At 37.3% G+C, this 25,266-nt stretch overlaps 1 protein-coding gene across 5 annotated transcripts in view; it reads right to left on the reverse strand.

The window, feature by feature from the left end:
* SLC4A4 (solute carrier family 4 member 4) overlaps positions 1-25,266 on the reverse strand; it is a 399,214-nt gene that overhangs the window by 57,829 nt on the left and 316,119 nt on the right. For all 5 annotated transcript variants that reach the window (XM_059922878.1, XM_059922879.1, XM_059922880.1 and 2 more), the window contains exons 14-15: positions 20,081-20,352; positions 7,813-7,883 (exon numbers count right to left, since the gene is read on the reverse strand). In XM_059922878.1, coding sequence (XP_059778861.1) covers positions 7,813-7,883; positions 20,081-20,352 — 343 coding nt within the window. The remainder of the gene's footprint in view (positions 1-7,812; positions 7,884-20,080; positions 20,353-25,266) is intronic.

Genomic DNA, 25,266 nt, shown 5'->3' on the forward strand with positions numbered 1-25,266 from the left:
AAGGCAATACTGTGTTGGACACATCCAGCGTAGATGTCAAGTGACATGAAGAAGAAAGAAATCCCTCAATCCGCTGAAATATGTAAAACATTGTGTGTATGTACATTTATCTGGGAAGAGTGACCAAAGATTTCATTAGAACCTCAAAGGAGGCAGTGATGCAAAGAAGCTTCAGAAGTACTGCCCTTCGTGTTGTTATAACTGAGATAATTCTGTCCTCCTAATATGACACTCTGTGTATTTCAACCACACTCCAATTTTCATTCACTCTAAGAGCAACTTCCTGCTTTCAAGATTAAAAGTGATTTCTTAACCCCTCAGCAAATGTTCTCCAATTCAAAGAAAGATTAATCATTTTGTACCTACTTCTTAGTAAACTATTCTACATCCGTACTTACATCCTCAGAGGCATGTTAAACTTAACCATGTTCAAAAACTAATTCCTAATCTTCCTCAAACCTGCTCCCCCTAGGGTCTTGCCCATTTCTGTTAATAGCAACTTTATCCTCCTCGATTCTAAGAACAGAAAACCTTGAAGTCATTGTTAATTCTTTTCTTTCTCGCAAGTCACATTATGGTGAAGACTTTATATTAAAATACATCACATCTCACCCATAGCTATGGCTACCACTCTTGTTCAAGCGACCATCGTCTCCTCTGAGCTTAATGCAGGAGACTTTTATCTCGCCACTCTGTCCTTTACTCCTTATAGGTGATTCTCATTTCTCTATGGCTTTGATCTTTATTCCTCAAAAGTCTATGCACAGGATTTAAGTGATTAAATCAGAACTTTAATAACAAGACAGTTGGGAATATAATCTCAGAAGTCCTCTTTGCCTGTCAGAACTCTCATAGCATATGATCTCTAATTCTCATGATGTTTCTAACCTTCTATTGCAAGCACACTGTAGCTCCCTTCAATGAGACCATCAGCGTTGTAAGGTGCAAATGCTCAGAGAGATGCCCAATGGGTCTGGTGACCTGCATCTAGGAGAGATGTCAAGTTTGGAGACATCAACTAAGGAGTCAGCTGCAAAGAGCTGATCACTGGAGTAATAAAATTTAATAACACTACAAAGGGAAAGTGTGCTAGAAGAAACGAGTGTAAAACATCTAGGGTACCTGCAATGGAAGTAAAACCACCACAAAAGACTTTGAGAGTGATGGGTAAAAGGAAAAGTACAATCACAATGTTGAAAATCAAAGGACGAGAAAATAGTAATATGTGGGGGAGGGTTGATAAGGGTCTAATGTTGCAGAAATGATAATGAGGGATGAAGACTGAACAAAATCCATTGATTTATTTTTATTGCTTTATTTTGTGACTAGAATACTTTTGGTAATTTCTTGAGAGGAGTTCAAAAAAGGGAAATGAGTTGAGAAATATGTGAGGATGAAAAACTGAAATGGCAATTTCAGACAATTTTTAAGAAATACAGTAACAAAAGGAAAGGCTAGAGCATGCGAGCATTACAGGATCAAGGCAAGTTCTTTAGGGCTGGCGAAGACTTTTGAGATGCTTGTGGTAGATGAGAAAGAACCCAGTTATGGGTATGGAAGGAAAAGGGGGGTGCTGGGAAAAACAAGAATGGAGGAAGAAAGGTGAAAGATTAAGATGGAGAGAGAGAAAGGGAGATTGACAAGGATTTGGCCTCTTTGGACAGGACGGGTAAAAGCCAGAAATGACAAAAGTATAACGCCTGCAGACCAAAGGGACTGTGTGTCACCAAAAAATAAGAAAGAAGAGCAAAGACAGGGGCAGAATTCAATTTAGGATACAGCAGGCACCAAAAGAAATGTTTGTTAATTAAATGAATGAAATCACTCATCAAGACACAAATATTTGACATATTTAAGGAAGATATCTATCAGTGTATCTACTTTTTCTATCTGGAGAACAAAACTAAAGTAAAAAATACGTTCAGTTTAGATCGTCAGGTAAAATCCAGTATTCCCAGTTACATATGAATTTCAAATAAACAGTGAATAATATTTTTAGTATAAGTATGTCCTATGTAATATGTAGGACATACTTACACTAAAAAAATTGTTCATTATTTATCTGAAATTCAAATGTAACTGGGACCCTATTTTTTTTTTTCTAACTCTGGTGATGCTATTTCAATTAGATATAGGCTATTTTGAGTAACAAAAGAGAAAGTAGAAAAATGTGGCCAAAAGAAAACAGAAGATGCACTGGGCCCCAATTACATGGCTAACTAAGATAAGCTTTAAGGGAACAATAAAGAAGAATAAAAACAACAACTTTTAAAAGTTTTATTGGAGAAATAAAATATGTCCACTTAAATATTAACTAATAATTCAAGGCAGCAAAAGCAAGTGTCTAAATGAATGGTACAGAGATGATTAGATCAGAAGAGGGACTAATTAACTTCACTGAGCACAGGGAAAACAAAAGTTAAACTGCACCTTGAGAAAAGAACTGGTCTTTGTAGAACTGTCATACTCAAAAGGCAGTAGGAAGAAGTGTGGCGGGACAACAAAACTAGAAAGGAATGACAGAGAGAGTAACAAAAGCCAATGAAGAGGGGAATAAAAGTGACAAACTTTGGGTGTATATTTCTTTCTGCACTGGCAGAAACAAAGAGGTAAAGCATTAGATGGAGAGACACCATGAGCAAAGATGCGGATTCGGGGACATATGATGCTTCATTCACTCATCCAATAAGTCCTTTAGGCACCACTTATTGAATGCTCACCATGAGGAGGAACTCACAGTGAGTGGACCAAAGCAGAGTGTCTGTGTAAATGGGTAGTGAGAAAAAAGGTGCAAAGGAAATGGGACCAAGTTGTTGAGGGTTTTAACTGAGGTCAATCTCATGAAAAGAGATTTCAACCTATTTTTATGGATCTCATTTTCTAGAGGATGACCCTGTTAGTATTGAGTGAATATGTTTATAAATCTTAAAAGTAAAATGTATACTGAAGGATTAATTTTAAAATTTAAAACACCATAGTAGCCTCCGCAAAGACAAAAGTGGGGGATATATGAGAGACAGTGGGAAAAATTTTGACAGTCATTGAAGCTAGGTGATGTGTACATATGAGGATTTATTGTACTATTCTATTTTAGTGCATGTTTTAAATTTTCCATAATATTTTTAAAAGTAGGAACATGTACTCTTTAAGGAGATTTAAGGACAGAATAGTTTTTGCACTTCACTTTCTTAATGAGAGAGAATCACAAGGATGTTATGCACAAGAAGATTAATATGACATTCCATTTCCCATGAAAATGAATGTTAGCTCCTAGAATCACCCTGAAGGTACATCAAATCAAAGCACTTTTACTTCCATGTCTGACTGCCAAGTGGTGTTTATGAGACTGTAACAGGCCTTAGGCCCATGATTAACAGCATCTCCATGTAGACTATCATGATGTTTCATTGGGTAATACAATAAGCAAAAAAATTCAAAAATAAAAATTAAAGAGTCTACATTGCTCTCTTTGAGTATCAACTGGTAAAATATCAGCCTTTAAACACACACACACGTATATTTATATATAAACATATATATAAATGAGGGTAATGCTACAAATAAAAGTCTCAAGGTTAAGTGGTTAATGTACTCATTTAGGATTTTTTCCCTGCAGTGCGTAAGCCAGACTTGCAGTGACCTGCAACCTTACTTTATGGTCTACAGGATGTATGTGAGCTGCGACTGTAGTTATATATACTGTTGTGAAATACCACAACTAATTGGTTGTTTACTTATGATTAAGATATAGAAAGTTACAGGAGACTGTTGGTTGTCCCAACCTAACAACAAAAGCAAGCAGGATAAGCTATAAAATCATAGTTTTAAAAATTCCACCAGTGAGATGAGGACGCAAAGAAACCTAAATAAACTAAATTCCAAAGTTACAAGACCTTCATAGGAGAGAAGAGATCCATGGCTGCCTCATCCCTGGCAGAGAAGCAGGTGGAAGATAAATGCACTGTAGATGGAGGGATGGAGAAATAAGCCAAATCTTTAATCAATTTTTAATGGTTGCCTGTAGTCTGGGATGACACATTGGAATTCTGTGGAGCCTCAGGTGTCGACAAAGCCTGCGTCTGTCCACCCACCAAACTTTCTAATGGTCTTTGTCAAATGCACAGATCGTTCATAAGAGCCTGGAGATTCAACAGAAGAGCTGAGAGAAACCCCTCTTAGACACAGAGTCTCCATCAAATGCAAGAAAGCCACTTTCCTAAGATGGGAAGCAGGGCAGGAGAGCAGAGGGAAACGCCTCTGTGGCATTCAGCCACTTCTGAAAGAGCTAAGGCATCTGCCCTCTGAAGGTGGAGGGCAGAGCAGTTTGGCAAAGAAAGATCTCCCAAGGCTCAAAAAGCTGGGGCATAAAACCGGAAACAGAGCATTTCAGAGCACTTTCTGGGATGATGGAAATCTTCTATATCTTGTTTTGTGTGGTGGTTACATGAGGTAAAAACTTGTCAAAACTCATTGCAATGAGCACATAAGAACAGTGTCTTTTAAGGTATGACTCAATTTAATAAAAAACGAAAACAAAAAGGAATGTAACATGAAAAACAAATACTAACCGATCCATTCTATCACGTCTTCAGAAGAGAAGCTTCTGACGTTAGATTTTGAAATCTGTTCTCTCCCTCTAAGAGCTGGTAAGTGGAAGCCAGCAAATCTCAACACTAATTGCTTAGATACAGTGTGGATAAGCTGTGGCTGGTCTCAAAGATTTACAGAGCCCTTTTAAAGAGCTTTGTTTTGCAGGCTGAAGGGATATTCCAAGTGAGAAATCAATGGGAAAACTGATGAAGGTGAGAAGATTTAAAGACACAATGATTCCAACAATAAATGCAAATAATGGAAAATCTAGCTTTTTATCTTGAAGGGTGGTTATTCTTGAGTTCTAACTTCTGTCTAAATGCTCTCATGCCCCGTTTTTCCTGCTCTTTCCCCCAGAAAACACACCCATACCACAAGGAAGAAGAAAGCTTGTCTTCATGCTAATGACGCTGAAAAGAAAAGGCCTTCCTTCCTCTGACAGGATGTTCTTAGGGCCCTGTGAGAGGGCGTCTCGTGGGTGCCCAGGGGCTGCATGTCACTCTTACAGCACCTTCTTTCATGATCTAATTATGGCCAAATGAAAAGAAGGAAATAAAGTCCTGCTGACTGTAGGTCTTAGGAAAGGTTCAGGGGAACTGAGCTAGTGTGGCCAAACACACAGAGGACCCAGTAGGTGGTCAGAAGCAGTGGCTTTCAATTTCTTCTCTCCACCAACCAGAGTTTTGGTGACAAACGGCCCAGTAGAATGATAAGAACACCTAAATAGAATAAAAACCGTACCTAACATTGATCGAGAGACAAGTACGTGCCAGCCACTCGGCGAAGTTTTGCCTATTTATTAATCTGGCTCTTCTCGCATCTTTGAGGGAATACTCTTATCATCACCGTTTTACAGATGGGAAGCTGAGCAGGTTCCACAGCCTGTTTTTAAAGTAGTGGAGCCCTGCGTTTGCAACCAGGCATCTGACATGAGAACAAAGTATCTGTAAATCCTTCTACAGGACATGCTATTCTGCTTCCCCACAGAATGGAAATATGCAGATTTTGGAGTTAGAAGGCCCTGAGTCCAAATTCTGGTTTTACTATATACTGGTCATATGGCCTTTGGAAAGTCAGCTATCCTTTATAAGCCTCTGTTTCATCTACGAAATACAGGTAACATCCTAACTCACAAAGGTATTGTGAGGATTATAAACAATTAATGTAAAGAGCCTGGTCCCTAGTAGGTGCTCAAGAGTAGATGCTATAAGTGATGATAATAAATCATATTACCTCTCTAACACTCATTTTTGGATCACATATATGTGTGTGTGTGTTTATGCAAAGTATACACAAAGGAATAGATACAGATAGAAAAGGAGAAATAAAGAAGAGAATAAAAGTTGTCCTTTATAATTACATACACACACATTACATATTTTTCCCTAATTTCTTCTCTAGAGGTGCTGGACATAGCAACTTAACATTTTAATTAAGGTGTACAATTGATACACACATGAGGGGACTGCTGACCTGGAGTATAGAGCATTCATAGGAACTAAAAAAGTAAACAATAGTAAACATTCCAATTTGCAAACACTGAAGCATCAGCAATACCACAGGTCGTGGAACCACCCAAACTTTAGTTCAATCTTTGTTCTACTAATTTATCGCTATGTGACCTAGAGCAAGAAAGGTTATTTACCTTCTGGAGCTTCAGTTGCTCTCATTTATAAAATGGAGATAATTATGCCCAGTAGGTTGTGTTAATGATTACAATACATGTTAAGGTTTATAATGATGATAATATGTATAAAACACCTGGTCTCTTATAGATGCTTTATAAATGGTAGCTAAATTGTCATCATTATTGTGCCTTTATGTCCTCTGTCATGGTCATACCAGAAGTCAACCACAACTTCCATTTGTTTTCCATGAATCTTATAGTGACATCTTATTATAATTACATATCAATTACTAGAGTCTCTCCAGGACTTGCCCAAAGACAGGGCTTAAAAAATTCATTAATTTTAAAGCTTTCTTTGATTAGTTAAAAAATAAATAAGTTAGGAAACAATCAAGTTAGGAAACAATCTCTTTTTAAGTCATTGGAAGTATTTTATTAATTTTTATTGCAAATGAACTTACCGTTTTAATTAGTTACATATATATTTTAAATTTTTAATTAGATTTTAATTAAATTCCTTAAAAGTCTAGAAGGGAGTATTTTTCTCTGTGTTTTAGTCACATCCTTTTAGGCACTAGGCTGGCTGGCCGGCTTGAAGATTGAAAACTGAACTCTTTTCTATATGTGGCCTTTAACACATATACATACTCTCTTTCATATACACACACACATACACACACGCTCTCAACCATGGAAGAAACAGAGAGGCAAAGTTTGGAGAAAGTCAGAGAAAACATTAAGGAAAGAAGTCAAGAGAGCCATTGAATATGAAAACAAGAGAGAAACAGGGTCAAGTGAGAGTTGGCCAGGAAAGATACAAAGCATCATCTTTGAAAGGGATGTTGTGGGCACTGATTATATAATATCTGCAGAAGTGTTCTGGTCTCCTGAGAGATGGGCACTCGATCAACACAAAGTATTATGTATGGGTTCTGTCTTTATAACTGAGAGACTGATATTCTTTGGTAAGATTCCACATCCAGTGTAGAAGGAACACAATTACAAGTCTGAAACAGCACTTTCCCCTTTTTCTCTAACACAAAAGTCTTCTTCCAGTGTGCGACCTTCCATGCAAAACAGCTCATTTTTAAAGCTTAGTTCCAGTCTCTTAAAGATCCTTGGTTACAAGCCATGGGAAAGGATATCATGTGACAGAGGCACGGTCCTTTCTAAGTGACACGGGAAGTGTCCTGCTGCAGTCACCCTCAGTGAAGGGAACACAGCACCATCTGGTAGTCAGAAGAATTCGTAATCGTACTAGAAACAAAGAGAGGATACTACGCTCTCACTTTGCAACTTTGTCACTTTCCCTTGTGAAAATATTTCAAGGTGACAATTAATGGACATAACAGTCAAATTCCTAAGAAGTTTTGAAAAGTATATTGCACTTTAAGTGCACTTAAGTTTGCACTTAAGTTTAAAAGAAAAGGAAAAAAAGCTGACTAGAGTACAGAAAATGTTTTTCTTGTCCCTCTACCATCACTGACTATTAAATATGTGTTCAGACTAGGCTTGCTGAGTGGTGGGAGACATCATATTATGAATATTATTAGAGTGTACAATATGCAAATGATCTGAAATACTAAGCCACTTACCGCGTCAGTAGAAGAAATAGGTGGCAAATCTTCAGGAGCCAATGTGGTACCATTAGACATGGAGATATTAACTGTAAGCAAAAGACCATATTTTATTGTAAAAATAAAATTAAAGTGACCTATATGCATATTTAGGAATCTAAACAAGCAGGCTTAGGCACTAAAAAAAACGTCTTCAATAACAACATAAAGGCACAATAAGTTTTCCTTTATTATAACTGTATTCACCTTTCACCTACATAAAACAACCAAAAATTTGGACATGCCTTTTGTGCTCTCATCTGATAAGAAACAACGACAAATATTTAAGGAGATGATATTGTACTTTGTTTCAGGTTATAAAAAAAAAAAAAACCAACACTTCTATGTTACTAAAAGGCACTCAATATATTTTGCCTAGTGGAAAAAAATGGCTGTTAATAAGTGAGGAAGTTGATCACTGGCTTCACGCACAGTCAAATCTCATGAATTGAAGCTTTACTAATTAAGAATCAGCTGATTTTTGAACTTTGGAAATTTGGAATTCATATGAGACAGTATATCTTTGCAAAATGTGTGAAAACAAAAAAGTGCTAAATAATAAATTATATATAATGTATTATTATAATGAGCATGAATATTTAATCTAATTTTAAAATTATTTTCAAACAGTTTGGCATCATCTGTAGATTTATGAAGATGTCACTTGCAGAAGAACCTAGTTTATTTATTAAACCAACCCTCTTCTTTGAAATATTTCATTGCTTCCTTTCTACTTATGAGTCTAAAATTAAAACATAGGATTTAAAAAGTATTCTACAATTACAAGATTTTTCTTTATCGGATAAGCTCTTTTCCTATTATTTGAAGCTTTATGTATTAGAAAATAAATTGTTATGCAGAGACTATCACTCATTTACGGAAATATTATGAAACAACACTTACCAAGTTTTTGACTTTGAGGCTCACAAAGTTCATTTAACATCCAAATTGCTAATTATTGTTTGGTCCCAGAGCGCCCCTCAATCCAGCCCCCAGACCCCTAGCCTGTCTTCTTAGTTTGCCATGTTTTAGGTCTCACTTATATAAACTTCTAAGAAGAAACAAACAGGTTTATTTGACTGTTTCAATTTAGAATATAAGATCCCTGAAGGAAGAAGAAAAGGGGTATGCCTTGTTCACTGCTTTTTCCCAGAATCTGCCCAGTCTGGCACTTAACTAACAGGAACTCAAAAATATTTGTTAATTATTCAACCTTCAAAAAGAAGGAAATCCTGCCACTTGCAAAAGCATGGATGAACCTAGAAGACATTATGCTAAGTGACATAAGTCAGACATGGAAAGCCAAACACTGCATGGTATCATTTATAGATGGAATCTTAGGGAAAAAAAAGTCAAAAAAAAGTCTGGTGGTTGCCAGCGGTTGGGTGGTGGGGGAAATAGGGAGAGCCAGTAAAAGGGTACAAATTTTCAGTTGTAAGAGAACTAAGGTCTGAGGATCTAATTATAACATGGTGACTGCAGTTGATAATACTATACCATAGAACTGAAATTTCCTAAGAGAGTAAAACTTAAGTGTTCTCACCAAATAAAACAAAATAAATATGTGAGGTGATGGATATGTTAATTAAATTAGTGGAAATCCCTTCACAATGTATACACATAACGAGATCATCATGTTATACACTTTAAATATAATTTTATTTGTCAATTATACTTCAATAAAGCTGAAAAACAATTGTTTACTGTCAGTAAGAGAAGCTAGGAAAGGGGTCATTCTATGACTACAAATGAATGACAGCAGATAAAGGCAAAAGAATTGAAATAAGGAAAACAAAAGGGGAGAAAATACTTAGCTTTGGTTCTAGTTTTTTGCAATCCATTCTGATCTTTGAAGGCTCTGGAATTGTTAAACTTTTAACCTCATGCTAGCTGCCACCAGGGCTTCCCTAATTCATCAGTAAAACAAGCACACGTGCAGACTCTGTTTTCTCATGCTTTGTGTTTCATTATAGGTCACAGAAAGAATCAAAATAGGATAAAGGATGCTTGGCCCAAACAGTAAGACAAAACATAAATCCCTGAAGGAAGAAGATGTTAGTAAATTATTAGTAGTAAAACCTAGAATCTTATTACTATTTTGTTCTAAAAAGCTTAAAGTACATTTTCTTACATTATTCCATTTGTTCAGTGTACAACATATAAGAGCACATAACAGGTATACTTTTTTTTTTTTTTAAGTATTTATTTATTTATTTATTTATTTATTTATGGCTGTGTTGGGTCTTCGTTTCTGTGCGAGGGCTTTCTCTAGTTGTGGCAAGCGGGGGCCACTCTTCATCGCGGTGCGCGGGCCTCTCACTATCGTGGCCTCTCTTGTTGCGGAGCACAGGCTCCAGACGCGCAGGCTCAGTAGTTGTGGCTCACGGGCCTAGTCGCTCCGCGGCATGTGGGATCTTCCCAGACCAGGGCTCGAACCCGTGTCCCCTGCATTGGCAGGCAGATTCTCAACCACTGCGCCACCAGGGAAGCCCTAACAGGTATACTTTTATACCCGTTTTATGTTGGATGGGACTCTGAGGCAAGATATGCCAGGTTTCTTGCCCAGGATTACAGAGTCAACCAGAAGTAGAGCTGGTACCAAAACCTCGTCCATCATTCTTTCTTTTCCTACCCAATATTTCTATTCATCAAAATCAAGATGATTTATGTGGCCACAGAATTCAAAGTGGGAGATAACGATCCACCAGTGTTAGATGATGTGGATCTCTCTACTGTAAATAGGAATGTCTGACCTGTCTGAGCATTTGAAGGAAAACAGCACATGAGAAATCAAAGGCACTATTTAGAGGGTGTCTGGGAGGCTGTCCTTCCTGAGCTAGATTCTTTAATGCAATTTTATGAGTTTCTTGTCGTAACAGAGTGAAGGTCTTTTTGCAACACACTTTTCTGCCTAGTATGAAACAAGTAGTGAGGAGGGAGGAGGAAGGTGTTCCAGGCTCTTGCCTTGTGAAATGAACAACAGATAATAAAGACCACGAGTTCCAATCTGAACTTTTAGTAACTGCTCTGGAGTTCTGGATACATGTCAATTTGCTCATCCAAGTTTCTTTCATCTTTTCAGTATTCCTCTGAGACAAGCTATGCACATTGGCTCTCAAAATCCCAAAAGACCAGTATCAAAACAAAAGTAAGAAGTATATACTTTTCCTACTTATTTTAATAAGTAGCTGCTTCAAGAGAAAGACTTCCAAATAAATATATAAACAAGCACTTCTATAAATAAACATATTGGCAGGATATGGCAGAGCCCATAAATAAGATTAAAAGTAAATTTCTTTAAGCTCACAGAAGAGAGAATGATCAATTCCAATTGGAAACTTGATCTACAAGAGCCCCTGGACACCACTTGGATCCAGACACATACAATGCAAGTATTTTGGCAACCAATTGCAGAATGATCTGTGTGTATAGAATCTGTAACATCCTTAATTAGGATTCTGGAAAGGTGAAATGGAAAAGCCAAAACACACTGCACTCTGTGTCTTCACTATTTGCTTAGCACCATGGCTTATGAAGCAAAGAAACATTTTGCTCTAGGAACCTGGTTAATTTAGAATGAGCCAATTGTCACTGGGACAGCCTGTGTCCCATACTTGGTTTCAGGTAATTTACACAGGTTGACCATTATATGTTCCTTGGATTTTCATGTCTTGATCCTCCTTTCTGTGTTATCAAATTCTAGCTGATTCTCTGGAATGGAGGAATGAACACAGTAATAGATGTTTAAAAATGTGTCCGTCATACAGATGGTCAACAGGCACATGAAAAGAGCTCAACATCACTAATTATTAGAGAAATGCACATCAAAACTACAGTGAGGTACCACCTCACACTGGTTAGAATGGCTATCATTAAAAAGCCTACAAGTGGGCTTCCCTGGTGGCGCAGTGGTTGAGAATCTGCCTGCCAATGCAGGGGACACGGGTTCGAACCCTGGTCTGGGAAGATCCCACATGCCGCGGAGCAACTGGGCCCGTGAGCCACAACTACTGAGCCTGAGCGTCTGGAGCCTCTGCTCCGCAACAAGAGAGGCCGCGATAGTGAGAGGCCCGCGCACCGCGATGAAGAGTGGCCCCCACTCGCCGCAACTGGAGAAAGCCCTCACACAGAAACGAAGACCCAACACAGCCAAAAAAAAATAAACATAATAAATAAATAATAAATAAAAATTAAAAAAAAAAAAAAGTCTACAAGTAACAAATGCTGGAGAGGGTGTGGAGAAAAGGGAACCTTCCTACACTGTTGGTGGGAATGTACATTGGTGCAGCCACTATGCAAAACAGTTTGGAGGTTCCCCAAATAGCTAAAAATAGAGTTGTCATATGACCCTGCAATCCCACTCCTGGGCAAATATCTGGACAAAACTATAATTCAAAAAGATACATGCACCCCAATGTTCATTTCAGCACTATTTATAATAGCCAGGACATGGAAAAACCTAAATGTTCATTGATAGATGAATGGATAAAGAAGATGTGGTACATATATACAATGGAATACTACTCAGCCATAAAAAAGAATGAAATAATGCCATTTGCTGCAACAAGAATGGACCTAGAGATTATCATACTAAGTGAAATAAGTCAGAAAGAGAAAGACAAATACCATATGATATCACTTATATGTAGAATCTAAAATATGACACAAATGAACTTATTTATGAAACAGAAACAGACTCACAGACACAGAGAACAGACTTGTGGTTGAGAAGAATGTATATATATGTATAACAGAACCACTTTGCCGTACAGGAGAAATTAACACAACACCGTAAATCAACTGTCAATAAAATAAATATTAAAAAAAGAAAAAAATGTGGCTGTGACTTTTCCACCTTAAGCTGGCTTTTAGTCTTTGTGTTTAATGAGAGATCTAGAGAAAGAACAAGCTGCAGGAGTTACGAGCAGAAAAAGGAGGTGATATACACACATCAATGATATATACCTCCTATGTAGAGAATATCAACTGTACTGTTTAAGGCTGTTCTTCTTTATCCTCTAGTGACCGGGCACCAGGAACTACCCCACGAATCCTCCGCTTTACACGTTAGCAGAAATGGTACCATCAGGAATATGCACCGAAGCTCACTTGAGGCTAAGAGGTCAAGTAGGAGCAACAACCGGCCACCAAGGCAGATTTGCCTGCTCTGAAGCACCGTCACTTCACAGTATAGAGAAAGGAGTCCCAGGAGAACTGCGCTGGAATGCTGGCTGCTCCGCCTTCTGGAGCACAGTGGCCCCAACTCCTTTGCCACATAATCTTGAGGACATTACCTCACTCCTCTTGACCACAGGTTCCGCATTGGTGAGAGTGGATTTGAGACCATCCACCTCATAAGGTTACCGTGCAGATTAAATAAGGCAATACAGGCAAAATTGCTAGCACAGTGCCCAGTACCAGGTAAACTCTAAATAAATATAGCTAAGATTACTATTAGCTTCACCACCCAGAGAAAGCAGAACTTGACCCCAGGAAGAATGTCAGCTACCTCACAAGGTTTATGTGATGATCAAATACATATATATTATTAAAATATTATACATATTAAAATATAGTTTATTAAAATCCAGTAGTAAAATGTCTGGCATTTGGATGGTGCTTAATAAATGTTAGTCAAATCTGAATTTATACCTTCAACATAGCTTCTCAGGGTGGAACTGATTAACCTGCTCTGAATAAGAAAAAATTGAAGAGTATTCTCCATGATAATAAACCTTTAATGTTTTATTCCATTCTATATAAGCAACATCTTAAGGCAACTAAGTAACTGGAAAATAAATACAGAATAAAATTTAGAATAAGTGTCTTGCCTGCATGGTCATGTCAGATGTATTTAAGGATTCTGGATATCTTGAGCACACGAGTGCCTCTTGATAAAGTCAAATATTTATGCTTCAAGTTTCCAGATCAATAAAAGGACAAAAATGGGTTTTGTAGGGATGACAAAGTGAAGGAGGAAAACTTTGGAAGAAGTAGCTCTTGGGAAATTACCTGCTACTATCTCAGCCTTAAGTCTTAAAACAAGCAAAATTAATAGGAAGTTTTTACTCACTATTTCTTGCTATTATCCTTTTTGTTTTCCTAAGTATGTTTACCAAAACTTCATGCTTGAGATTTCCACTGTCACTAGACAAGTTCAAGGTAAGATGTTCTTTAATCCACGAACACTCTATTCACATGCTCACCTATGACGTTGCACTGAGCTACTATCTGGTAATAAGCTGGATATATTTAGCCACTACTTTCACAAAAACTTCTCTTCCATACCCACCCATCATTACACTTAGGATGTGCGTAGACATTATTCTCGGGGACATTTTCCAAATCTGGGTTTTATTCAAACCCAAAGCTAGAGAACTATCCAGGTCTGGTGATTATCCAAATACACTGCTTCTCCTTTTCTGATTACTGCAAGCGTTATACAGAAACTGCTAAAATATAGGTTAGGTCAATAAAAGGAAACTAAAATGATGGGTCTTTCAAATATCCATGGTTATCTCAAAAGACCGTGTTACCAAGAATGACAAAATGTCAGCTGCGCTGGTAAAGTATCTTGGCAAACGCAAGCCTAAGCAGTGCTACAGCAGAAGGCCTTGCACCTCCTGTTCAACCCTTGGTCTATGACTTAAACCCACTGTATAAGCAAAAGAGGGAATGACATAAAATAAAAATAAAACTGCATAGAATATGATGCAGGTCATGGAAGATGAATTAGGGTTATCTTTTATGTCCTAATTTTCTTTTAATGGGCTAATTATGAAGCACATGTTGACTATAATATGGGACCACAGGAGACACGATCCAGCAGTTCTTTTTAATGGTTATGACATACTGGTGCATAGCATTTATTAAGATAATAGAAAAATTATACACACAAAAAAGTAACGAAATTCCACTCTAGTGACGATAGTTTTAAAGCATTTGCAAGCCTACTCATGCTGTTAGTATAACCAAGGTGTGGAAATGGAAGTCATGCTTACTTCCAATCACTTGACTTGGTCTGACAGTTTCATGCCAGGAAAAAGGTCATGTTTTACTTAGAGATACTACAGACAGTGATGCACTCGGTGCCTGAGAAAGGCTTTATTCTTCTTAATCATTCATCCATTATTAAGCATGTTCTCCCTGTAACAGTCAACACTGAATCGATAAGATATACCCCTTCTGTTAAGAGTATAGTGTCTATCCCCTTGAGGCAATTTTCCTTGCCTTTCTAATTTGTTTATCATATTTAGCAAGCCTTTTTCCCCTCCAGATACAAAACCAACACCTGGTCAGAAAATTTATTTTGACCCTTTCCAAAATATTAACAATGCCCTTGAGTGTATAGTCACTGCAACCTTGACATATTAGGCAAATGAACAAAGGTACTAGGGTAGAAATTTAAAGTCTAGGTCAAATGAATTTCTGACCTTATTCATTCAAAAAGTAATTAACACTAATTAAAAAGCAACACACTTTATAAAAAGCAGTGTGTATATATGTGTGTATGTGTGTGTACATGCATGTGTAAGTGTGTGGTGTGTGTGTGGTATGTGATCTGTTTCATTGCAAGTAGCACAATTCTTAAAAAGCAATGAACTACACCCTCAGTAAATTTTTGTTGATAGCAGAAGGGGAAGAAGAAAAGGCAGGAGAAGGAAGAGAAGGAGAGGGGGAAAGAGAAGGAGGAAAGTCTACGTCCTGTTCCCTATTTACAGAATTCTAGCATTAATGTTTTCGAATGAATTACGTAGGTAGACTCTTTTTAGAAGAACTAGGTATCTCACCTCTGGGACTTTAAAGCCTTTTTCTACATGACTGTGTATAGTGTACAACACTTTTCTAGTCCTGAGATTCAGGGGTATAGTATTAAATGATCTAACTATGATGCACTGAACTCCTTAACATTTTTCCCTTTAAATACCACTTCAATGTTTCATATTTATTTACAACAGTACCTTAGTTTTTGTTTGTTTGTTGGTAAGCTTACAGTGAAGCCTAGTCAATATCTTTTCCTAGGAAAATTTAAAATTTAAATTTAATTTTAAAATGGAAATTAAAATTTAAAATTTAAATTTAACTTCCCTTTCTAGGGAAGTTAAACGTGTGAACCCCTTTAAAAGAATACAACTAAAAGATTTAACTGCTGGGGCATCTTTTGTGGGACAGTGAGAAATGAAAAAAACAACAAATTTTTACTATTAGGTGCCAAACAATTTTACATATCCTATTTCATTTAATCCTTATAGTAACCTCTAAGAGTAGGTACAATTACTAACCCAGCTCACAGATTATAAAACAATGACATTAGGAAATCAGCCTGGCCCAAGGTCACACTGCTAACTAGAGCTAAAATTCAGTTTCCTTTACTCCAAAGTATTTATGGTTTATATTTTATCACACTAACAATTTTCTAATTTGGGATGTTGGTGATGAATGAAATATTGTGAATTGTCCTTCAATTGGATATTGTTCAGTTTTCATTCTGGGCTTTTGAACTGAATCATCTTCTTTCCTATGCTATGTAACCATCAAGGCATAGGGGGAAATAGAACATCTATTACCTCTATTAATATATTAATTAATAACTGTCTTATTTCTAGGAAAAGAGAATGCTAGCACAAAAACTGTGTGCTAATAAAAACCTGACTGATGTGTCAAATTTCATGGCTAACTTTCCTCTTAGCAATTGCAACTGAGCTTCCTTAGTTCTTCAATAAATGAGAACCTGGGTGTATGAGGGTTACTGAGCAGCAGATGGGGGCAGGAGGAAGGGACGAAAAGGTGCATTAAGACAAGGAAACTCAGGAGATGATGAAGTTTTATGGAAGCAAGTGAGAACAAGAAAAGATCAGGAAGGGAGGAGGAAGAGTTGTCTTCACAAAGCACCAAAAAAGCCACAATATTATTGTGGCCATGAATATAGTTTTCTTAGAGATTAAGTGACCCCTATTTCCTTTCCTGTAAAATCATTCCTCAGTTTGCAGGATCACGACTCCATCTGCGCAGTTGCTGGTTCATCGTTACATACTGCCCCGGTGTTGAAAAACAAGTCATCCGCCAGTTTAAATATTATTGGCTCATTGATTGAATTCTTTTACTAGGAGTGCATGTTGCGATGAAAGACCAGTCTTTTATTGTTTTTAGAACACTTACTCTAGCTGTATATGCAACTGTATTATTCTCTCACTATTGGTTTTCAGTTTGTCGTCATGAAGAACTAAATTTATGGTGGGTCTATGCAGTCTTCTATCAAAAAGTATTAAGGTTATGGGAGAAATACATGATCATTCATCTTAAAAAGGGTTTTGTAAAACATGAGATCGTCCTGAAAATGCAAATATCCATTTGCCTTTTTCCATACCAGAAACAGATCTCATCTCCATGGATTAAATAATCCCTCGTACATACCTTCCATGAGTGCCACTCATCTGAACGACTCTAAACTAAGGGGTGCAACCAACAGTCTTGCTGCAGAATGAGCCAATTGCCCAACAACATTTGCTTAGAACGGAGCATGATGAAGACTGGTTTGCTTGTCCTGTCATTCATACTTATGAACCCTAAATTTTAATAAATAACAACAGCAATAATAATGGTTGTTATACGCTTAACATTTAATTACTTACTAGAAACTGTCCTAAATGCTTTGTCTGTAAGACCTCATTTTTTTCTTCAAAACAATTCTTTAAGGAAGGTACTATTATTAACCCCATTTTATAGGTAAGGAAGATAAGGCAAAGTTTCCTTGGGTAAAGGAACTTGCCCAAAGTCACGCACTGGGCATTAGCCAAGAGGGACTTGAATACAAGGTTTTCTGACTTCAAAGCCCTGCTACGCTGCTTTATTGGTAACCCCTAGAGGTAGTGGAACTGTCAGAATCCTCCCAAGGCAGCTCCTAGCTATTTAGGACAGACTTTTTATACAACCTAGGGAAAACAGGTCAAAGGAAAAGTTATCTATCACCCCCTCAGCCAGCACTTGCTATGCATGGGTAAAATCGGTTCAAGCCTCAATATCACTTTCTCAAGAAAACAGAAATCCTTCTTGGAAGGAAAATTACATGTAAAATTTTTGTTGTACTTTTCACAATGAAAACACATTCAGATATGTCTTCCCTGGTTTCAAATTACCTTCTCTGCCAGCATCCAATTAAAACAATGAATGCAAGTTTCCAATAGCCTCAGGTAGGTGTGGGGCTGACACTAGGGAGATCTTTGTGACAGGTGTGCTGACAAAGTCCTCATTTGGTTCATGAACACTTCAAACCTCCAAACAGCTGGTAGTATTTTTTTTCCTCTAGAAAATCTTAACATATGATTACTCAGAATGCCTAAGAAGTCAGCACACAGACTTTTCCACAAATAAATAGATAGATAGATAGAAACAAATAAGTAAAAAGGAAAGTTCAAAATCCCACAATTAAATATGTCTGTGATCCGATATTTTGAACGTGTGTAGTTTGGACTTCCCCCGCAATGTCCAAGATGCATGGTTAGAGGGAGTTTTACCCCCTTCTCTCCCAGGAAGAGCTCTAGGAGTTGTGTAATGGCAACACATTTTCTGCGTCTCTCTGGGGAGGATATTTAATTGGTTCTAATCATATCTGTCATGTATTAAGTGCTTACTCTTTTCCAAACACTTCTTAAGTTTTGAAATATTTCTAATCAGTATACATCTTAACAATAATAGGTCTTTGTATCTACGGCACCCATGTTGCCTGAATCTTCAAATTTCCACTTTTTACCTGTCTCTGTTTGCTTTTAATAAGCGTGGGATTTATTTTAATGTGAGCTGATTTTCCTTAAACAAGACAAAAAGAATCCATAAGTGCAAAACCCAACAATGCCCTATCTTTTCACCAGTGTCACTGACTGACCCATTTCTAGGGAGATACTGTTCTCTTTCCTCTCACCTCTCAAGATGCATATGGGTCTTATAAGACTTCTCCACCAAAGTGGCAGAGAGAAGGCGGCAGATATACCACCAAAATAGCTGGGAGTCATCTGACACAGCCTGCACAAGCATTAAAATTCTTCATAGTTCTTGTGGAGCTTTTGAATTAAGCATCTTGCATTCTAGTCTATAACAAAACCATGTGTGTTTTACTGTAAACAGTAAGTGGTTTTTCCTTAGAAGCTATAGATAAATGGCTGTTACATGAATGTGCCCTATGTTTAAGCCCAGGTTTACACATCCCTCAATACACTGCTGTGCTTCTGGTGCTACAAGACCTTAGTCAAAAAGTATATCAATTTTTATTTTAAGGGACGATGACCTGTAGCTAATGTCACAACTAGGTATCACTAGCACTATTAGCATTTAATTGTCTGACACAAATGTCCACCCCTCATTCTACCAAGGCAGATGTAAAGCAACTTTCCCCAAAGTAAATCTTTTTTTCCCCAAACGCCTTCCATATTATAAAGTGATAATGAATTACTCCAAGAAAAAATTCCAAAGACCAAATTGAGCACTGTTCTGTGAAAAGGTTCTGAGGCTGACTCACGTTTAGCAAGATGGATGTTAAAGTGCTAAGATGTATAGAATCATATTCCTTACCAACAAGTTAATTTTATGTCTTCCCTAACTCTAGAATATAGATCTTCTCCAAGAACATAATATTCCTTCTTTTATTTCTTTCGTTTTTTCTTTTCCTTTCCTTTCTTATTTACGTTGTCTAGCCCAGATGAACTTATAAAGCTCTACTTTATCACTAGGTGACTCTAGTCTGAATTTCTTTCTTAATTTCATGCTTCAAATTATATAAAGTGAATTAGTATTTTGCTTCTTCTATAAGTTTAAGATAATCTATTTAGAATTTACTTAAGGAAGAGATTCCTACAGCAATAAGGAAGCAGCAAAATAAGGAACAGAAGTTCAGAGGACTAGGTTGGTATGGTCCTTAATATCTGTTATATAGATACCTGGTTTCCTCACCTATCAGAGAAGATCAAGAATAATGTACACAAAATGTCCTTGCAAATACTGTAGCTTGAGTTAGTTTCAAAGCACTGAGCTAATTATGTTCACATTCCAGAGCTCCTGACTTCACTTCCCAGTTGAATCACATGGCTAAGATACCTCCGGCAATGAGACTATAAATTCAGCAGGATGATTTCTCAGAGAAAATAAAACCCTTTCCTGAGGATCAGGATACCGTGTTGAAAGTGTGCATGCATGGAGCCTACGGCTTCCTCCAAACACGGGGTAAGCATAAACACTATAAGCATGCTGTCCTCACCTGGGTTGGGAGGCATACAAACACAGGAAAATTGAGTATTGTAGCCCACTTTGAAGTTGGAGTTGATGGGGTAGTAATCAGCTAGCTTGATCATCTTCTTGAAAGCATCGTAGATAAAGATGAAACTAATCAGAGAAGAGAAGCCCTCTTCAGTGAAGCGAGTGAAGTACTGAACCAAGAAGCTGGCATCAGTGGCCACCAAAAGGAGACACATGAAGGCTGACCACAGGCCAATCCAAAGGCGAAACTCCAAGTAGTCAAAATTATGGTCCCTGGAAAGAAGGCAGAAAGGCATTTAGACTCCTCCTCCAAGGAACACAAAGAATAACCCAAAACTACCAAACGACTATAGAATGATTGTTAAAAATACAAGATCTCTTTTAGCCACTAGACATAAAGCTCATTCTTGATTTTACCCAGAAAGTATTACCTTTAAGGATTTGGTCTAGTGACATTAGGCTACCGCTAAGAAATAATTCCAGAAGTTTGAGAAAAGCACATCAAAAGTAGTCATAACATTTGAATGTAAATAACTCATTAATTTTCTTCTTGTACTGATCCTTTTATCATTATACAGTGGCCTTTTTATCTTGCTTTATGGCCTTTGTTTTAAAGTCTATTTTGTCTGATATGAGTAGAGTGACCTCTGCTTTCTTGTCATTTCTGTTTGCATGAAATATCTTTTTCCATCCCCTCATTTAATTTTCTCATTCAAAAAAGACAATCCCTGCCTTTACAGAGTTTGCAGAATAAACAATTTGAAAGCATAACACTGGTACCCAGCATGTGCTCAATAAATATTTGTGGGCTTTCTGCTTAAGGAAGACGCTAAGATAAATATGTTCTCTGTCCCCAAGTCATCGAAGTCTACTGAGGAAGACAAACTGATAAACATAATCACACTATAAAATACTAAGTGATACCTAAAGTTCCCACACAGTGTCACAGAAGAAGGAGTAACTAATTCGGGCTGGTGTAGGTTGGGGGACAGATAAGGTTGCAGAAAAAAACTCAAGGTATTTAAGGATAAGCAGGAACTTTCTGGATAGACCAGGGAGGGCCAAGCCAGGAAGAGGAAAGAGTACTCAAAAAGGCAAGTGTCATGAAACTGCGTGCAATGCTCCCTGTGGACCAAGTGCCACCAACACAGGGAGATGGGATCAGATATGTAGGCTGTAGTTAGATCAAGAAAGGCTGCATTGCCATGTTACCACTAGACACTACCACTCCTCTTGAAGCTCGCTCACAGGCATGATAACCTTCTGCTGAAGCTGTGTGTGAAGAACAGTCTTAGAATAGGTTGCCTCCATCTAAGTGGGCCATTTTTTTTCAATGCCCTTTCCATTTCTTACAAGTAAATTAGTTTAAGATTCACATTTAGGAAAAGATGGGTCAAGTGTTGACATTTTACCATTTCATATCGATTCTTTTAAAATTATGTGGAGAGTGTTTTAAAATAGATTTTTTTTCCTCATCATTTGTGATGCAAAAGCAGTTATCGGTAATCTCATTTCTTGTGTGAGAAAAAAATAAATCAAGGATCATGCATACTTGAAGCTCGATGGCCTTGCTTTTAGACAATGAGTTTCTGACAACTGACAGCCACATATTTTAATACTTCCCCAAAGACATCGTATCAACACCTTCATCACCAACATCCCAGCCTGGGCCACCAAGAAGTCTTTGACTGATTCTTATTAAGAACCTCCTTACTAATATCTATGCTTGCCCTGCTCAAAGCCATTTTCCACATCACAGTCAAAATGACCTTTTCAAATGTAAATCAAATGTCCCAGTTTAAAATTTTTTGGTGGCTTCTCCCTGCCCTTAGAATAAAATTCAAATTCTCTACCTAGCACCGTGCCTGGCGCATAGAAGGGTTCCAATAAAAAAGTTGGTAGATGAATTAAGCCATGCCTGCATGTCACGAGTTGACAGAGACAGTGATAGTACTGTTATTGGCTGGTGAGCTATCACAGGTAACCAGACGATGACCGACTGAAAATTTTACTGAATATTAGAATTAAATTTGCTTAGAGTTCATGTGTCAACTTGACTAGGCCATAAGGTGCCCAGATATTGGGTCATACATTATTCTAGATGTTTAAGGGTGGTTTTGATAAGATTAACATTTAAATTGGTAGACTTGAATAAAGCAGATTGTTTTCCATAATGAGGGTAGGCCTCATCCAGTCAGTTCTTCAACTGAATAGAACAAAAAGACCAGCTTCCCTCAAGCAAGAGAGGACTCTCCAGCAGGCAGACCGCTTTTGGACTTGATTTGTAGCAAAGGCTCTTCCTAGTTCTCCAGCAGACAGCCTTGGAACTTGAACTGGAACATCAGTTCTCCTGGGTCTCCAGGCTGCTGGGTCACCCTGCAGGTTTTGGACTTGCCAGCCCTCTATAACTGTGTGACCCAATTCTTCATAATAAATCTCTTATATATGTATACACACATCCTATTGGTTCTGTTTCTCTGGAGAATCCTGACTAATCACCAACTGGTCAAATATGCCTCATTTTATAGATGAGGACACCAAGACCAATGGAAACTAAGTCATTAATCCAATGCCAAGGCTTTAATGGCAGAGCTGGACCAGAAACCAAATCTCTGTACTCTTGGACTGCTCCTTTTAAAAATTCCAGCACGGTTCCTCCTGTCCAATTTATATTTAGCTCATGGTAGGGTGGGCTTTAAAGTCACGGTCCTCTGTTTCCTTCTCACCAAATCACACAAACTGGAATACATTACCACAGCAGGAGATTAGTAACACTTGGGTAGAAAGTTATCGTCTATAGATTTCCTGAAATCTTTCTGAAGACATCTTTGGCATTCCCTCACAGTTCCCTTTACGTCTGGAACCCCAGTGTTTAATCTTATGCATGTCTTTCTGAGATAAGTAGACTCAAGAAAAAGCTAAATTCTAGGAACTTGAGATAATTTACATTATCACACAGTGAGTCAGAGCTCAGAAACAGTTTTATTACTTCTGAGCCAACAGACTTTTTCCTTAAAATAAAGTTTTAAACAGTTATCTAGTTTTGCTTCCCTAACAAGATGAAAGTTAGAGCAATCTTAATTTGTTCTAAGAATGCTAATGGTTGTTTACAAAATTGATGTTTACAAACAGGATGAGAAATAAATCTAATCACCAGCTAATGGTCAGGAACACCATCAGTCTGAATGCAAAGGGGGAAAAAAATGCATGTATAAACTTAAATCTTAGGACCTGAACAATATGCCAAAATAGCTCCTCTAAAATACTTAAATACTCCCAGACTGGCTCCGTAAGAATAACCCAAATAAAATCACTAATACCAATCACTCCATTAGGTAGGAAAGTGATATGTTTACAACAGCAAGAAGAAAGAGGAATAAAAGATGAGGAACTTCTTTAAACAAGCCTATCAACAGTAATGACTACAATAAAAGGCAATGTTACATCCAATAAGACTATCAGTCCCCTTGGTGCCAAGTTTAAATAGCAATTAAGTTATAAAAAGTTACAAGCTATAAAAAGGAAATGATAGTAGAGACCAAAGAAACTATGGTGAGTGAGAAGGAGAAAATGTGTGTATATCCTTTTGGTAACACTCAGTGTTTCTAGAGATTTTAAGTGATAGTTTTGAGCAGCATAAACCCAAGAGTACAGACAAACTGAAGAACTCACATTTGAAGCATGCTTCAGAAATCAGCCACGGACAAATAAATATAAACTCCCTAAACTAAATGATTAAATCCAGGAACTGAATAGAAGAAAATCATAATCTGAAGGCCAAAAGTAAACTGTTCATAGAATATAAGAAATTATTAAATGACCAAATGACAATTATACAGGCTAAAATCCAACCTTAATTATGAAGTTGCTAAGTGGCTTAGAACACTGTTAAAACTTCCTTCAGATCCTTCCTGAAGAAAAGGAAAAGGTATCTAATTCTCTATTATTGGGATAAACATGTAAAAATAGTGCAAAAGAGACTGCAGAACTGGGGAAACAAAACTACGTGTTCTCTGCAAAGTTGTGAGCTATTCCTTCATTCTGTTACTAATTTTAAAAGGTGACAGTGTATCATTCACATGCCTTTCTGATTCCCCAGTTTGTAGGGCAAATATTAAAACCTGTGTTCCAAGTCAGCGAGAAATCTGCGGATCATGTGGAGTTACTGTTTGAGTCCACTGAACTCATAAAACAAGGATTTACCTATTTCTCCAAAAACAAACAAACAGAAAAAGGTAAAATATGATGGGGAAAATCAGGGCAACACATAGTAAAACAGTTTCTTTACTGAACGACTTCTCAGATCCCTTAGTGCGCTAAAGGGTAAAGTGAATGACCAAGAGGGGGATATAATATAATGCACAGCACTTCCCAGACTTACCGGGATCACAGAGGCTTTTTTTTCATGGGGCATCTAATGAAACTAGTAAATGATGAAACACATTTTGGGAAACAGTGATCTACACAAATACTCTGTATCCGTACAAAATATTAGCATTGCTGTTATGATATGTAAGCAGATGATATAGTATTGTGAATTAAAGAATAAGGTTTGCCGCATAAGTGTCACATGTTACCCAGTGATGGATTTAAAACACAGTTTCTCAAATATCTCTTGTTGCTTTACAACCATTTGAAAATAAATCACTTGAAACTATGTTGAAGTTTCCAATTATGATGAAACAGAAGGGAAAGTGAGAAAGGAACTTACTTAGTGAAAGGAAATAATCTCTATCCTACAATTATCTAAAGCAAACCAGGATGCAAACATTTTCTGTAGATTAAGGCTCTGATCACATTGCATCCAATAAATCTTTCTGCAAAGGTTGCACATGTTTGTTCCTGTTTATAGTACATGCTTGTTTAATCTTTCCACAAAGGCTTTCTTGTCTCCCACAATGTTTTCTTAAACATATATAAACTGTTTGACTCTTTCTATAAACTGACATGAGCAGAATTCTTTCCAATGGTCTTCTGAGAATTATGATGGAGTGATTTGTAGTAATGATCTACAAAAAACATAACACTATTTAAAATTTGGGACTTTAAATTCTTGGAAGACCCTTGCTTTTCTTTTCACCCAGTTCTCAAAACACTCATTTCAAATGCTCATTCCCTTCTCTCTCTTGTGATCTTTTTTGACGGCACACACAGTTTCAAAGGCTATTATATGAGTCTTTATGTCCA

The sequence above is a fragment of the Balaenoptera ricei genome, chromosome 5, assembly GCF_028023285.1.
Source record: "Balaenoptera ricei isolate mBalRic1 chromosome 5, mBalRic1.hap2, whole genome shotgun sequence".
NCBI lineage: Eukaryota > Metazoa > Chordata > Mammalia > Artiodactyla > Balaenopteridae > Balaenoptera > Balaenoptera ricei.